Here is a 16,090-nt window from a genome sequence, read left to right on the forward strand (position 1 = left end):
GACACGACTTCAGCAACTGAGCATTCCTAAATTTTTTTTTTTTTAATATTTTTATTAGTTGGAGGCTAATTACTTCACAACATTTCAGTGGGTTTTGTCATACATTGATATGAATCAGCCATAGATTTACACTTGTTCCCCATCCCGATCCCCCCTCCCACGTCCCTCTCCACCCGATTCCTCTGGGTCTTCCCAGTGTACCAGGCCCGAGCACTTGTCTCATGCATCCCACCTGGGCTGGTGATCTGTTTCACCATAGATAGTATACATGCTGTTCTTTTGAAACATCCCACCCTCACCTTCTCCCACAGAGTTCAAAAGTCTGTTCTGTATTTCTGTGTCTCTTTTTCTGTTTTGCATATAGGGTTATCGTTACCATCTTTCTAAATTCCATATATATGTGTTAGTAGAGCATTCCTAAATTAATTGTCCAACATTTTAGACAATTATTCAACTAATCTCTTTTTGTTGCTGTTATTGAACATCTTGCTTGTTTCCAATATTTTACATATAATGGAATAAGCTACAAAGTGATCTGTAAATGTTCAGAGAATGGGGAAAAAAAAATGAGAAAGACCAGGTCTACAATGATTTCTACTATGCTCATTTTGTTTATAAGCCTGCTTAACATGTAGATTGAAGATTAAACAATGTATTTACAGCAAACTCCTTAGTATGTGGCATAGAAATTCTCAAATTTGAGTAGAGCACATTATTACCACAATTATTACCCTCATTCTAAACTTACATTTAACACTCATTAAGGAAAAAAAATTCATTTTAAGAAATAGTCCATGGCATCAAGTAATCTTTATAATCCCATACCATTTCCAGAGAAGGAGCAATGCTCACATCTGAAAAGGCAAAAAACAAAACAACAAAACCCTTATCTCAAGTCCATCCTTAAATGACAGCGTCCTACCATATATTAAAACTTATTTTAACTTTTTATGAAAATAATTCATTTTTTGAAAACTTTTCTAAATGTCATAAGATCAATCCTGAGTCTTAAAACTTAAGATATACAACATATATTTTCTTTATTAACAATGTACTGATTTGGCCCTATGATTGAAAACATTAAAAAAAAAAAGGAATTGATCAATTGGTAACATTAACACAATCCTATGTGAAGGCTTGGAATTATTGGTGATTTTTCCCTCTTTTTTCCCCCAGTGTTCTTTTCAACTATAGTTTTCAGTTCAAGTGTTAAAGAATTATTGACTGGACTCTTTATTTCCTTACATTTATAATTAGCTAATAAAATCTACCTCATAATTCAGAACTCAGCATCTTTAATTACCTTAGTAATTTAAAAACACAATGCATTTTCTCAATTATAAATGATACACACAGTAAAAAATACCTATTAAAGGTGGGTAATGTATATCTGAGAAACAAATTAAAATTTGAATCAGAAAAAAACCTTTAAAAACTTTTTATTATTGAAATAACCTAAACATATCCTCTAAAATGTTTCCTATTAAATAACTGTGTGTATAGGTATACACAAAACCCTTTATAAAAGGGAAAACAAACTAATTTTATACGTACATTAATAAATGAATCTTTACTGGTTTAATCAGTTTACAATCATCTCATGCCATCAAAAACATCTTTAATATTATTCATTTATGGCACTATGTTTTCTGTCTTCCAGTTTTAGGCATTAAACACAATGGATGCTTAGGTTACTCTTAACTGCTCAAAGGCAAGCACACACTCCAGATGATACTGCAGACCATGCTTATATTGAGCTTTGGGATTTACTGCATAATATTCTAATAGAAGACACACGCAGTGTTTTGAAATAAACTATCTAAATTCTTTCAACAAGAATACTTGAAATTTTGCATTTATAAATTTAAGGGAAAATATCTAAATGAATATTTTATAACTTCTATCCAAAATCTCATAACCACTTTATCTCACCACAAGCATCAAGCTACTTACCATTCATTGCGGTGGGAAACTGAGCCATCATGGTCCTGAATTTTCCTTGCTAACGCTCGGCCATCTGCAACATGAAAACATGGTGCCGTTAATAATACAACAAGGGCAGATCGCAGCTCAGCGCACCCGCTAAGCACCGGGAATGCCTGTCCCCTTCAGCTCACACTTCCAACAGAAAACAATGCAGAGCTTCGGCTGCTGCTGAACAGGCAGGATTTACCGTTGGGGAAGAGTAGAAGCTTTTGTTGAGTTAACGGTGCTGCCTTTAAAATAAAACCATTTAACAGAAAAAGTCATATTTAATGGTAAATACTGAATAAAGAACCTTTGGCATAAACCAATTTTGTAGAAACTAATTTGTGAAAGATGAGGGTTGCTTCAACCAGCCAAGAATTTATTTCAGAGAAATTAACTCTATAAATTAATTGTACAATAACACGGGAAGTCATAATACTCTTCTCCTTCAAAACAAACAAACAAACAAAAAAAACTCGAGCAAGAAAAATATCCAAAATAAATGTAGCAGAGCTGTTTAATTCAGTTCTACAGGTTTATAAAAATGGACTAAAAGTAACTATTAAAATGTGTATGTTTATTTATACATAACAAAAGTAATAAGGAAATATTCTGCACTAGGAAGAGAAGGGAATTTGGAAATTAACAGCTCTGGGTTCAAATCCCAACTTTATTTTCCTAGCTGTGATCACAGAAGAGTTATTTAATCTTATAAAGTCTCAGATTTCTCATCTGTAAAAATAATTGACAGGAGTTTGTTTGTTTGTTTTTTAAGCATTAAATGTAACCCAGTACACTGTCTGACACATTGTGGGTGTTTTTAAAATGACTTAAAAATGGTTTCCTGGGTGTCCAGGAAGGAAGAATATGATATAACTTTGAACCCTGAATTCATCATCTTACTACAAATAAATTCAAAATTTGTTCCAGGAAATCTTGAGGGCAGGACCAATTAGGGAGAGTGAAGACCTAGCAAATTCACAGTAATGCACTTAATTAAAACCATGGTTTATAACCTTGTAGGAAAACACTACTATATTGAAAGACTGCTCAGTAACTCATCTATTTACCCAAATCATTCAAATACGAGTATTTTTAGAAGCCTGAGAAAAAAGTGTTTGCACAAGCCATCTGAATAAAGAAGGCTTAAAGAGGTATGCATCATGGTAGAAGGTGTCCCCAGAGGAGCTGGTTGACTAGGTGCCAAGAAGTGTTACAAGGCACCTATCCCAGTGAATGCATGGTGCTCAAGGGAAAGATGTATACAGGAAAGATGTACCTTTATAACCACCAAAGTAAGTCACACTAACAAAAAACTGGTATATAAAATCCAGTTTATTAACACACAATGAGTTTTAGTCTTCTGACTCCTAACTTTTCTGTATGTTGCCACGATATACCATCCTCCCTCTCAAAGTGCACTCTTTCTCTAGATGTTAGTAAGCTTCATTGCAATGGAACTTGGAACCTTTTACCACACTTAAGACTTCACCTGTCACTACAATCTTTTTAGGTAGGAGGAAATTTTACTCATGTACAAGTTGATTTTCTGACCTCTTTTCTCAAAGGTAATGTGAACTCTAGGTTTGGAGTTGCTTACCATACAGAAAAAAAATATCTAAACTGTGGTGGGGTGGTCAAGAACTCCTAGAGGAGGTACTGTGTTGAGCTTCACAGGTGAGTAAGAATTAGTTATAGCTGTAATGCTAAGAATTTTGGACTTGAACCTATGGCTGACAAGTCTTAAAAGGTTTTATGGAGGGATACACTCCTATGTCACTTAAGACAGTCAATTGTGAAGAAAATGCCAAGCCTGCCACAGGGAGCTCAGTTAGACTATCTGGCACAGGTAAAAATGACATCTGGCAGCTGATCTAGAACCCTGGCAGCAGGAAGAGAGGGGAAGGGAGGAGAGGGAATGAACTGGAGGAACAACAAAGTGTTTACAATAGGTACAACTTCTATGAGCTATAAGAGACCATGGACTCCCAGAATTACAGTTTGTGACTGGATGAAGCATGGTGTCAGGAGCTAAATAAAGTGAACACAGAAGGAAGTTTCATAAATCAAGTTTTGACTACAACGTCTCCAAATATAGAAATTCTACAAACAACACTTTCACTTCCCCAATTTTAAATTATCACAAGTAATGTTAAACCAAAATAAGCCAAATCTTGCAAAGAAACTATTGACAGATATGCAGTAGCTAGGGCCCCTATTTTTATTAAGTTTCTGTGAGAAAATTTTTATATGTAGCAGAAATCCTCCAAAAGTATTACCTACAATGCATTTTATAACTGCATAAAAATGTGTGCATTACCAAAGACAGCTTGAAGGAAAAGCACAGGCTTACAAAGGACAAGGTATAGGATCCCATAGCCACAATGCCTTAATCAGTTAGATTTAGGTGTAAAAGTTTACAGATAATCTATCTAGGACGTCTGGCGAGTCATCATGTACTCTGAATACAACAAAATGCCACATAACAGATGCTCAATAATCACAAGTATAATCCTGAAATAAAACCAAAAATTGAGTCAAATGTGAACGGCAAGGAGGGCAGGCAAATCCCCTTAGGGAAGCGGAAGGTACTGGTATTATAGAATATTCTTCACCTGGTACATGGGGGTTAGCCACCTGTGCATGCAGGTATCACATTATTATATGTATGTATGTAACATCTGATTGACTGTGGTAACATCTGAATACAGTGGCATCATTTGTTGGAACCAATAAGCTTTTTTTTAACTTTATATATGCTATATTCAGGAATTTTAATACAAAATATGTTTGCCCAACTATATATGGATTGTTCAGATGACATCTTTTTAAGCTATATATGTGTGTATATATATTTCAGATTATTTTCTGTTAATAGTTCATTAAAAGATATTGAATATATATATATATATACACTAAATCCTGGCTGCTTATCTATTTTATGTATAGCAGTTTGTATCTGTTAATCCCATACTCCTGATTTATCCCTACCTCCTCCGTTTCCACTTTGGTAACTGAAAGTTTGCTTTCTGTGTCTGTGAGTCTATTTGTTTTGTACATAGATTCATTTGTGGGTTTTTTTTTTAGATTCCACATATAAGTGATATCATACAGTGTTTGCCCTTCTCTGCCTGATTGACTTCACTTAGTATAATATTCTCTAGGTCCATCCACAGAATCATTAAGCTTTTAAAGCCTACTATTTCATATTTGTTAGGTTTATACTAATTCTCTCTGACCTGCTGTAGAATAATTACTTTACCATCTATATTTGCAGAGAAATAGTAATTAAAACTTTGAAAAATGCAACAAATACATTTGATGTTTTTAAAAAATCAACAGTTTTACTTTATGTAATCACAATAGTTACCATTTACTAAATGCTTACTACAAATTCAGTATACTTTATTATCTATTTGTCATGCTCAATATTCATTGAGAATCTAAAATATTTCAGGTTCTGTACAAGGAGCTACACACATAGGAGTTGTTTACTAGGTGCCAGCCAGACAAAGCTAGGCACCTTTGATAATACTGGCAACCCTTGATAATACTGGCAAACCTCACATCATCCCTGCAGGACAGATGATACTGTGCCCATTTCACACATGAAGAAATGGGACGATTAAATTATTTGCCAAAATTCAGTTAAGTGATGAAGCCAGTAAGTGATGAAACCTGTTTAGTTCTAAAGTCCATGAACTTTCCATGGACTTTATCTGCCTTTTCCTCTCTTAAATGGGTATAATAATTAATGCTGGGTGGGTCACAGGTTCCTGCATGTACCAGATCAACTCATTCTTGCTACATTTATAATAAAAGAAAGAAGAAAAACAAGCCAGCCAGAGACGCCTTCTAACACTCAGGCCTACATCAACCACATGCATAAATTAGGGAATGTTAATTATTTCTTCCCTCTTGGTATAACCCTTTGAGAGGAAGAAAGGGTGATCAGCATCTCCCCGGTTACAGGCCTGATGTCTGCTTCAGGCATGTATGACTGAAGTCAGCATCCAATAAACATTGCTCTCTACTCTTCAAAACGGGTAACATATAATGATGGGCAATCTTGGCAGTTTGCAGCTATCATATAATTTGAACACTGTGTTAATTATCAATGGTTTCAGAATATTTACGTGGAGATTTTCCTGCTCATAATAAGTGGAGAACTGGCATTGTTTCCTTTTTAGAAACCAAGAAAACGTGTAGCAGATAACAGACATAATGCAAAGACCACCGCTTCATTTTAACATAATCCAAACACCATTTGGAGAATGTGGGAAATATATATTCATACTAAGGCAGAGAAAAGCAGAAATACTTGAATAGGAGTAGGCAATCCGTCTTCTTCAAAGGGTCAATAAGACACAGAAGGAAAAAAAAAAATAGCCATTATAAGTAAAAAGTAGTTCAATTAAGGTTGGATTTGTTTAGAAGCACAGAATTATAGAAGGAAACAATTACACTAATTAGTCTAAAACCCTCAATTTTCAAGACGGAAAAACGAAAAGAATTCCATGAGCTCATATAGCTAGTCAGTAGCAAAACTGGTCCCAGAAAGCACATTTCTTAGGTCCAATGCTTTATTTTTAAGCATCCCAATTTGCCTGATTCTATCACCTCAGACACTTTCTAGTTCTACAGATTCCCAGGCCTATCACTGGGAAATTGTGACTTAGTAAGGGGGTCATTACATGAATCAGGGCATGAACCTCCTAACATGGTGTTCCTGCCTTCCACAGAGTTACTAGTTTCACATCCCCCCCCCCAACAACAACCACTAATGCCCTTCTCTTGCTTAAACTCCCCTACTGATTACAAGTTAAAGTCCAAACTTCATAGTATGAAATATGGCACCCTTCAAAATCCCACCCCAATTCTACTTTATCACATTCACCGCTAGACACGTCCCCTAGATTCAGATGTCCTAACTATACCAATCTTTCCTTTATCAGAGGGGCTTTTTTCACTCTCCTATTCCTCTGTAAAAAGCAGTTCCCCTCTGTCACATTCGCCACACTTTCTTCTCATTCTTCAACCCCCAACTTGTATGTCACCTCTTCTTTGGAAGATTTCTGTCCTCTCAGGCAGTCAGTCATCATCTCCTAGGTATGCTCATAACACCTGTTCATCCCACAGTAACTTTACTTATCATACTGTATCCCAATTTCACATTTGTCTGTTTCACTTGTTCTGGACAGAGACCTTTTTTTATTTACCTCTATGCCTACTGCCTAAACCAGATCTCCCAGAGAAAATGCTCAATAAGTATTTGCTAAACAAATAAACTGGGTAAATGAATAAGATGGTTGAGATATGGAAAAAAATAAAAAAGCAAGGGAGGCATGGAGAAGAGTAATACTGAATTGAAAACATATACAGAAGAGAAACTGGTAAGAAAGCAGAGGAGGTTCCAAACTACTTCCCTGAAACCCTACAGGCATCAGAGCTATGCATCTTAGACAAAACTACCTTTTGTAATATGGACCTTCTTAATTTTTTTCTTCTTGTAAGTACACTTTTAGAGATAAAGGTTTACTTCCCATTGAATTCTAAAGGCTTTTTATTGGAATGAAGAGAAAGCCTTGGGTTTCTCAACTATACTTTGAATCATGTTGATTAGTATAGATTTGACTGAAGGTCTGACATTCAAAAGCAAGATCATCAAGTTTCTGAAGGCATATTATATAATCTTTCTCCAGTGCCTCCTCCACTTCACGTGCTACATACATAAAAGCGAACTCTCTAAACTTGCTGATTAGTTGGGGAAAATGTTCTTTCCACATCTGATTTGCAAGGAGATCAAGGTCAGTTCCATGCAAGAATAATTAAAGCAAAATACCTACTTCTTTATAGTTCCTGCAGTAAGATGCCACACCTGTTCCCCATCTATTCATTCATTCTTTCTTTCATCCATATATTTATTCATTCAAACATGAACAATGAACTATAATAAAAGGATAAGAAGAATGCTATGTGAATCAAGAGGATAGAACTAACACTACTTGGGAGGTAAATCAAAGTACCGTACATATCACAAAGAAGGCAATTTTTTGTATAAGAATTATCTAGGGGACTCCCTGGCAGTCCAGTGGTTAGGATTCCAGGCTTTCACTGCCTAGATCCTGGATTCAATCCCTGGTCAGGTAACTAAGATACTGCAAGCCACACAGTGCAGCCAAAACACACACACACACACACACACACACACAATTATCTAACATGACGTCAGTGTTAAAGTAAGTGGGTTTAATGGGGCCCTTATAGTAAAATACATTGCACAGGTCTGTTGCCAGGCACTATTACAAAGAAAGGAGAAGTATCTGAATCTAAGAGAAGGACTTGCTAAAAGAAGGAAAGAACACACCCAGTAAAACAGCAGAGCCTTTGCTACTCAGAGAGTATAATCTGAGCGTGATGTGATTTCAAAGAACTCATTCTTGAAACTCAACAGTTTCAAATTGTGCACCTTACAGTTCTAGAAATTTCAAGGAGATACAGCAGAGCTGTTGAGGATACCAATTTTAATGAAAGTAGCTCTGTTTCTTGTGTTTTACATATTGAGGTTTCTCTATTTTATCTCATGATTTTTTTTTAAAGAGTTAAACACATACCTAATTCCTTTCCCTTTATTTAGAAACAATTAAAAAGAGGTCAAAGACAGGAAGTAACTTGCCAAGATTTCAACTTAAGGAACAAAGTATGTCATGTTATTGATTCTGAACTTCACTACACAAGTCACAGAGTGTCAATATTTAAAACATAGCATATAGGACTTTCCTGGTGGTCCAGGGGTTAAGATTCTGTGATCCCAATGCAAGGGGCACAGGTTTGATCCCTGGTCAGGGAACTGAGATCTTGCATGCTGCAGCCTCTCAAAATTAAAATAAATAAACAAACAAAACACAGTATGTATCCGACCTAGAGACCCAGATTTGGTAGCCCCCAGGGATTGGGAAGTTGTTGCCATGTCAATGAAGGAGATTATCCAGGGTAAGTATATATAAGAAACAAGAGAAGAACCTGGTCTTTTAAGGGCAGAGAGAAAGAATTCTGACAAATAATACAGAAACTGAACTGCACTTGAATATCTTGAGGCAGGGACACTGTCCCTACTATAATCCAGACAGTGAAAATCTGAACGTGTGTAGAGGTAGAAGAGACAGGATTTTCTGATCAGCTGATGCAGATGATGAAAGAAAAGCATCATAAATGAGTTTCTACCTTGAGCAACTGCAGAATGATAATATTAACCAACAGGAGCTCTGAGAAAACAGGGATCTGGATATTAGATTTGTGAGGTAAGCAACAAAATGTTCCATTTTGAGCACATCTAATCTGACACACCCACGAAGACATTTAGGTGGAAACATACAAGAAACAGTTAAGAATTCTGTTTAAGGCAGAAACCCAGTTTCGGCAGTCATTAGGGCTTGGGAGTAGCTGTCAATACGTCAGTGAATGGCATTACCCATAGAAAGTATGTGCAGGAAACAGGAGGAGAACAATCAAAACAGAGGCTGAGCAAAAGAGAAATCAGGACACACAGATACGAGTTTCAAGGGGATGATGGTCATACTGCCAAATGTCACATAAGTCAAAACTAAGCCATTAGTTTTGGCAATTTCTTGTGAAGACAGTTCCAGGCTGGTGAGCTGACTGTTAAAGGCAAGCTGAAGCAATAATCTGGAGGTGAAGTGTAGGTGACTCAACAAGTATGTGTTGTTATAAGAAGTGGGAAAAAGAGGGAGAGGAGAGATAAGAAGCTTTAAGAAAGAGGAGAGGTTATAAGTCTTTACTTTTTAGATGCGAGAACAAAATCACTTTAAGAGGAAGGAGGAGAGATTTAATTTTGAAAAGGGAAAAGGAAGAGGTTACCTAACAAGTCTGGGTCCAGAGAAAGTGGAAGTTGACAGCTCTAGAGTATAAAGTTAGAATCTGGGACAGAATAAAAAACAGGAAAAGCGGTAAGGATGAATGTACCTAAATTGCAAGCACAGGAAAAAGAAGTTGAGAAAAGGAGAAAGTACATCTTGTCTTTGTAACTTTTTATCTTTTCTTTGGGCCCAGACAATAGTTCAAAGAATCAGACTGAAAACAGGCTCTTGTATCCCAGCCCCCCAGGAGCCCAAACACAAATTTCTCGCCTCTGCAGGCCAAAAGAAGAGCGGGTCACATGCAAATCAGTTCCCAAGAATCAACCAGGCACATGCATTTCAGATTGTGTTTAAATTAGTTTATGCCTTATACATAAAAACATGTATCAGATGAATGAATGTGGGGAAAAAAATTTGAGCAGAGGTAACAGCACATGCAAAAGCAGACAGAAAGGCGTGGTCTGGGAAAATAGGCAGCAGCTTATTCACATGATATAGTGAAGAGCTAACAGCAATGCAAGGAACTCTAACAATAGCTGTAACAGTAAGTACTGCACCAACTCTTAGCTAATATGCACTACAAAAATGATCCCTGAAAGCATAGTCTTAATACCTAGCTAATACAAGTGTAAATCGGCACCACCTTTCTGGAAAGGAATTTGGAAATGCATTTATATCCTGCCTTATCACAAAAGCCCCCACAAAAACACAAGACACATTTAAGTAAAAAAAATAGATTACTAGGGACTTCCCTGGCAATCTAGTGGTTAAGACTTTGCCTTCCAATGCACGGGGAGCTAAGATCCCACATGCATTGTGGCCAAAAAACAAAACATCAAACAGAAATTATACTGTAACAAATTCAATAAAGACTTTAAAAAATTATTTTAAAAAAATCAACTACTAAAAAAAAAAAATCAACTACTAACTGAAGGCATACAGAAAACAAGTGATCACAGTACTTCAAACTTCTTTCTATGTGTGACATTTTTCATAATAAAAGTGGAAAAAGAAAACTAGCTTTTGACTTTCAAGCATCTGACTTGACCACTGGCTCTCCTCATTCACTGTTTTCCCCTACACTCACCAGAGTAATTCCTTGACTGCTTTAACACCTAGCTCACTATCTATTCTCCAGCATTATTCCCATAAGAATTCCTGGTGATGTCAATGTTCTCACAGATCATCCTGCCCATAGACTGGCTTCTAAGTAAGTCTCTGATGTGCTGGCATGCTGTAGCCATGGGGTCGCAAAAAGTTGGACACGACTTAAAAGACTGAACAACTTAGAGACTGAACATAGCAACTGAACAACAAGAAGTCTTTGACCTCCTGTGTTCCAAAAATTTTATCCTCCATCTCATCTAAGGCACAACTTCCATGTCACACCTCAGGTCAGTAACTTCCCTCTTCTGTAATCCATTTCAAGTTTCCCATGCCCCTTTTGCCAGCACCATCTCAAAGCTGAATCTCTCCAGTTCCCTAACGCCAACAATTCTTTAGCCCTACTTGGACCTACAAACTATTGATCTTATCACCTTTTAACTGTCCCTCAATCTTCCTTATATCCTTACACCCTTCCTCATGTCCTAATATCCCTCCTTACCCAAATTAAATATCACAGCTCACCATTATAAGCAGTTTGTTGTAAACATCCTCAGCTTCCCTCTCTCCCTACATACTACACATCTAGCAAAATACCAGTCTTTTGTAAATCCAACTCTCCAGTTATTCCATGACTATATATACGCTGCCTGGTCTCACTTTAAATTCCTGACCACTAACTCAAGTGTACTCTACGTCCTGCCTGACAAGTCCACATTTCCCTAGTTCATTTGCTCCCCTACTCTCTTAGAAGACTACTTCACACACTGCCCTTTCAATCTCCCAGACTTACATGTTACAAACACTTTTTATCCAATTTGTTGTTATACCAACTTTGTTCTGTCTTTTTATCAGTCTTTTCCTTTATGACCACTGAGTATGCTCCCATGCTAAGAAAGGTTTGTCTCATATCAGAAACTGCCCAAGTTTTCTTCTAGTACCTGTACATTTAAAAAATTTTATATATTTGATTTATTCAGAATTTTTTATTTTGGAATGGAATGATATGAGTCTAAATTATTTTCTCCACTTTTCCACCACTAATGATGTCTACCACTTTTTCTGAGACCATTTATGAAATAATTTAGCTTTTATTAATTGGTGTAAAATGCACCTCTCCTCTTATACACTAAGTTTACTCATAACCTGCATTTATTTCTGTTCAGTGGGTCTTCCTGTGTATTCCTGTCTTAGGGTTCTAACTACCAGTGTTAGAATATGCAAATCTCTCTCTACTCACTGTCCTATTTTTTCATAATTTTTGAGACTGTTCTCACATGTGTATTTTTTGCATCCTTCAGTAGAGTCCTACTCTTGTCTCATTTACTTGTAGGTACTTAATGGTTACAGTAAAAGTGACATACTAACTTTATATATTTTTGGTATACAAGAAACATATTTATTTTGGCAAATTTACGTTGCAGTCTACACGTCTGGTTCATTTGCCTGCTTGGTCCATGGTTGTTCGTCTCATGACAAAAACACCAAATTCCAACAGAGGAACATTAAAATATACCTAACCAGTACCCTTCAAGACAGAGTCATCAGAAACAAGTAAAGTTTGAGTAACAGTCACAACTAAGAGTAACAACAATCAAGAGGAGCCTAGGGAGCCATGACAATTAAATGTACTATAGTATGGGATCCTGGTACAGAAAAAGGTCATTAGGTAAAAACTAAGGAAAAGTAAGTAAGTAAAGCATGGACTTTAGTTAATAATAATGTGCCACTACTGGTTAATTATAATAAATGTACTGTACTAATAATGTTATTAATAATAGGTAGAAGGGTGTACAGGAAACTCTGTACTATCTGCTCAATTTTCCTGTAAATTTTAAATTATCCAAAAAAAAGTGTATCAATTTTTTAAAGAAGGCAAATATCACAGAAGTAGAAGGTTTAAGATAAAGTTTGTACCTTTACATTTGACAACATTCATCCAAAACAAAATGCCCACTTGGCCCATTTGTAAGAATTTATCTTAAGAAAATAATCCAAAGGAGGAAAACAGAATGCAAAGATGCGTATCATAGTGTCATCAACAGCAGAAAAAATACAAATAAGGTAATTTATCAAACAAAGAAAGGAACAAGAAAATAAGGTTATATTCACTTAGAATAAAATGCATCTATTCACAAATGATTTCAAGGTTATAGTAGATGGGTAATGTTTATGATACAATGGAAATTTTTTTAAATATAAAATTCTGGAATAGGATGCAAATATTCAAAATTGTGAACTTATGTATATAAACAGAAGTTCAAACTCCAACACTCACCTGTTTTTCTTGGAGGTTGGTGGATGGGGCTGAAAATTCCAACCCTCTAATTCTCTAAGTCTGGTTATCTAGCCTTATGCTGAGGCTATCCAGGGGTGCCACTGTTAGTCACCTCATAAATATAAACTCAGGTATGATGGAAAGCAAGTTTCCTATCACTCAGGGAATTTCAAAGATTTTAGGAGCTCTGTGCCAGGAACAAGGGACACAGACCAAATATATTTGTATTATACTACAACCATCTTTTAACCCTATAGCCAATATCATCCAGAACCTCACCTTGTCAATTTCTCTTTTTTTTTCCTTGACAATTTCTTAATCTATTGTAAACAATATTAAGTAACAAGTCTGTTTTATCAAAAACATTTAACTGAAATTGCCGGTCTCATATTTCAAATCCAACCATGCTGCATATGATGGTAAAACAGCTACAGAGAAGAAGTATACTCCTCCAGCCGTACTGTACTGCAGAGGCCTTGAGAACCTGATATTCAAGCTGATGCCCCAACACCCGAGCAAGGCCTGCACGGGAAGAGCGTCCACCGGCTACTGGTACTTTCCAATCTCAACCAAAACAGAAATAGAACAAGAGAGTAAAGGAAAAAGAAACTAAAAGTCAAGGGTAGAAAAGCATTCATTTTCTTATTCTATCAAACCGTTTTTTTTAAAATATCAACTCATTTCAAGTAAAGCATGCAATCAGGGCAGCAAAAATAACACCTTTAATAAAGAGCAATCCAATCATACAAGAAAGTAAATATAAAATAATAAGTATTACTTTAATAATAAAATATAAAATAGTAATAATAAATGTGCAGTGAGGACTTTGAAGGCAAACTCCAAGTTCTGACAGGGACAAAAAATTATCAGGAAAGAATAAAAGAGAGCTCTTCTAACATGGAATGAGTCACCCTTTTAAAAGACATGTATCCAGAAAATATCTATCACTGAGCAGCAACATCTAACCAAAGCAAGGTCTCACTTCCCCCAAATACGTCAAATCTCAAATTTCCAAATTCTCTTCATCCATCTGAATTCTTTAATTCTGAGGGTCATGGACTTCTTTTTTTTTTTTTTAAAAGAAATTTGGCAAACCCAGTTTCTCTCTCTGGAAAAAACACAAATGCACAAAATGTGGTGAACAATTTCAAAGCTTTCAGACTTCCAAAGCCAATTTGGGGAGTGCATGTACTCCATAGTCAAAACCCTTAATTATAACACACATTAATTTCCACTTTAAAAACGTATTAGGGTGGAATATTAGAGTGGGAAAGAAATCTTCCAATTATGTAATCCATTCATTCTCAAACTATTCTAACTATTGCCTACCTATGTGGAACAACAAAGAGATTCAACCTACCTACGTGCTCCTATTTTTCAATAGAAAAATAATTCCATGATGAAGAAGTTATAGCAAAGAAACAGTTACACAAATGGTCAACAAAATTAAAACAACATAATTTTGTGACTGCAATCAATTCAAGAATAGCAGAAATGGAACCAAATCAAACTCAAGACAACCCAATGATACAATGAAATAGTATCCACTGTAGTGGGTGTGCATAGTAGGAATTTTTCAATTCAATCTGACGCTGCCAAAGTTTTGGAGAGTTAACAGATTTCTTAGAAAAAAACTGAATTAGGACACTCAGTAAGCTCTAGAATTTGGTTAGTTTTAATACATAAACACTAAATTTCAGTAATCCTTAATAACTCAGATTTTAAGTAGCCCACAGAATTGAGGAAATGATTTGCATTTTAGTTCCATTCATTAGAAAAAGGCTTCTGACCTATGTCTTGAAAGACATTGGGAAGCAGAACAGAATCCAATAGTTTTCAACCACTGTGACTGTGCTCACCAGTAGTATAAAATCTGTTGCTTATTCGCTAAGTTGTTTCAAACTCTTTCGTGACCCCAGGGACTATAGCCCATCAGGCTCCACTGCCTATGGCACTTCCCAGGCAAGAAATACTAGAGTGGGTTGTCATTTCCTTCTCCAGGGGATCTGATCTCCTACTAAACTAGATCCCTCATACCTTGCTGGTGGGAAAGTAAAAAGATTTAGCTGCTTGGGAAAACAATTTGGCAGCTCCTCAAAATGTTAAGCATAGGTTACCATAACACCCAGCAAACCCACCTTTAGATATGAACCCAGAGAAATGAAAATATAAACCTATGTCCATATAAAAACTTGTACACAAATGCTCACAACAGCACTGTTCGTAATAGCTCAAAAGTGGAAACAACCTAAATGACCACCAACTGATGAATGGATAAACAAAATGTGCTACATCCATACAATGGAATATTCGACCATAAAAAGAAATGAATTACTGATACATGGTACAATATGGATGCATTTTTTTTTTTTGGATGCACTTTAAAAACAAACATTACAGTAAGTAAAAGAACTCAGTAACAAAAAACCACATATTCTGTGTCTCATTTATATGAAATATCCAGAAGAGGCAAATTCATAGAGGCAAATTCACGGGTTAGTGGTTACCTAGAGCTGGGAAATGGGGGAAAGAGGATGCTAATGGGTATAGGGCGTTCTTTGGGATGAAGAAAATAACCTAAAATTAGTGATAATGCTTGTGCAATTCTGTGATTATAATAAAAATGACAGAATTGTAAACTTTAGAAGGGTGAATTTTATAGTATATGAATTATATCTTGATAAAACTGATATTTTTTTAAAAAATCTAATTTTCTAATGGCATATAAGGTGTTTTAGGGTTTATCCTCTGCCTACATTTCCAGTGTTAGAATACCTTCCCCCTCCACCTCTATGCCATCTTATTCCTATTAGCCCTCTCTCTGAATCTGTGACACTTCTCAGTGATACTTCCACTTAAAACC

The 16,090-nt window shown here is 36.0% G+C and overlaps 1 protein-coding gene across 5 annotated transcripts in view; it reads right to left on the minus strand.

The window, feature by feature from the left end:
• ITSN2 (intersectin 2) overlaps positions 1-16,090 on the minus strand; it is a 121,738-nt gene that overhangs the window by 92,646 nt on the left and 13,002 nt on the right. For 4 of the 5 annotated variants that reach the window (XM_043917282.1, XM_043917286.1, XM_043917284.1 and 1 more), the window contains one exon: positions 1,954-2,017. In XM_043917282.1, the coding sequence (XP_043773217.1) occupies positions 1,954-1,984 (31 nt within the window). In that variant the 5' untranslated portion in view covers positions 1,985-2,017. Of the gene's footprint in view, positions 1-1,953; positions 2,018-14,222; positions 14,245-16,090 lie in introns of those variants that run through there. The other variant, XM_043917283.1, reaches the window with a different exon arrangement.

This window comes from Cervus elaphus, chromosome 11, assembly GCF_910594005.1.
Source record: "Cervus elaphus chromosome 11, mCerEla1.1, whole genome shotgun sequence".
NCBI classification, from domain to species: domain Eukaryota; kingdom Metazoa; phylum Chordata; class Mammalia; order Artiodactyla; family Cervidae; genus Cervus; species Cervus elaphus.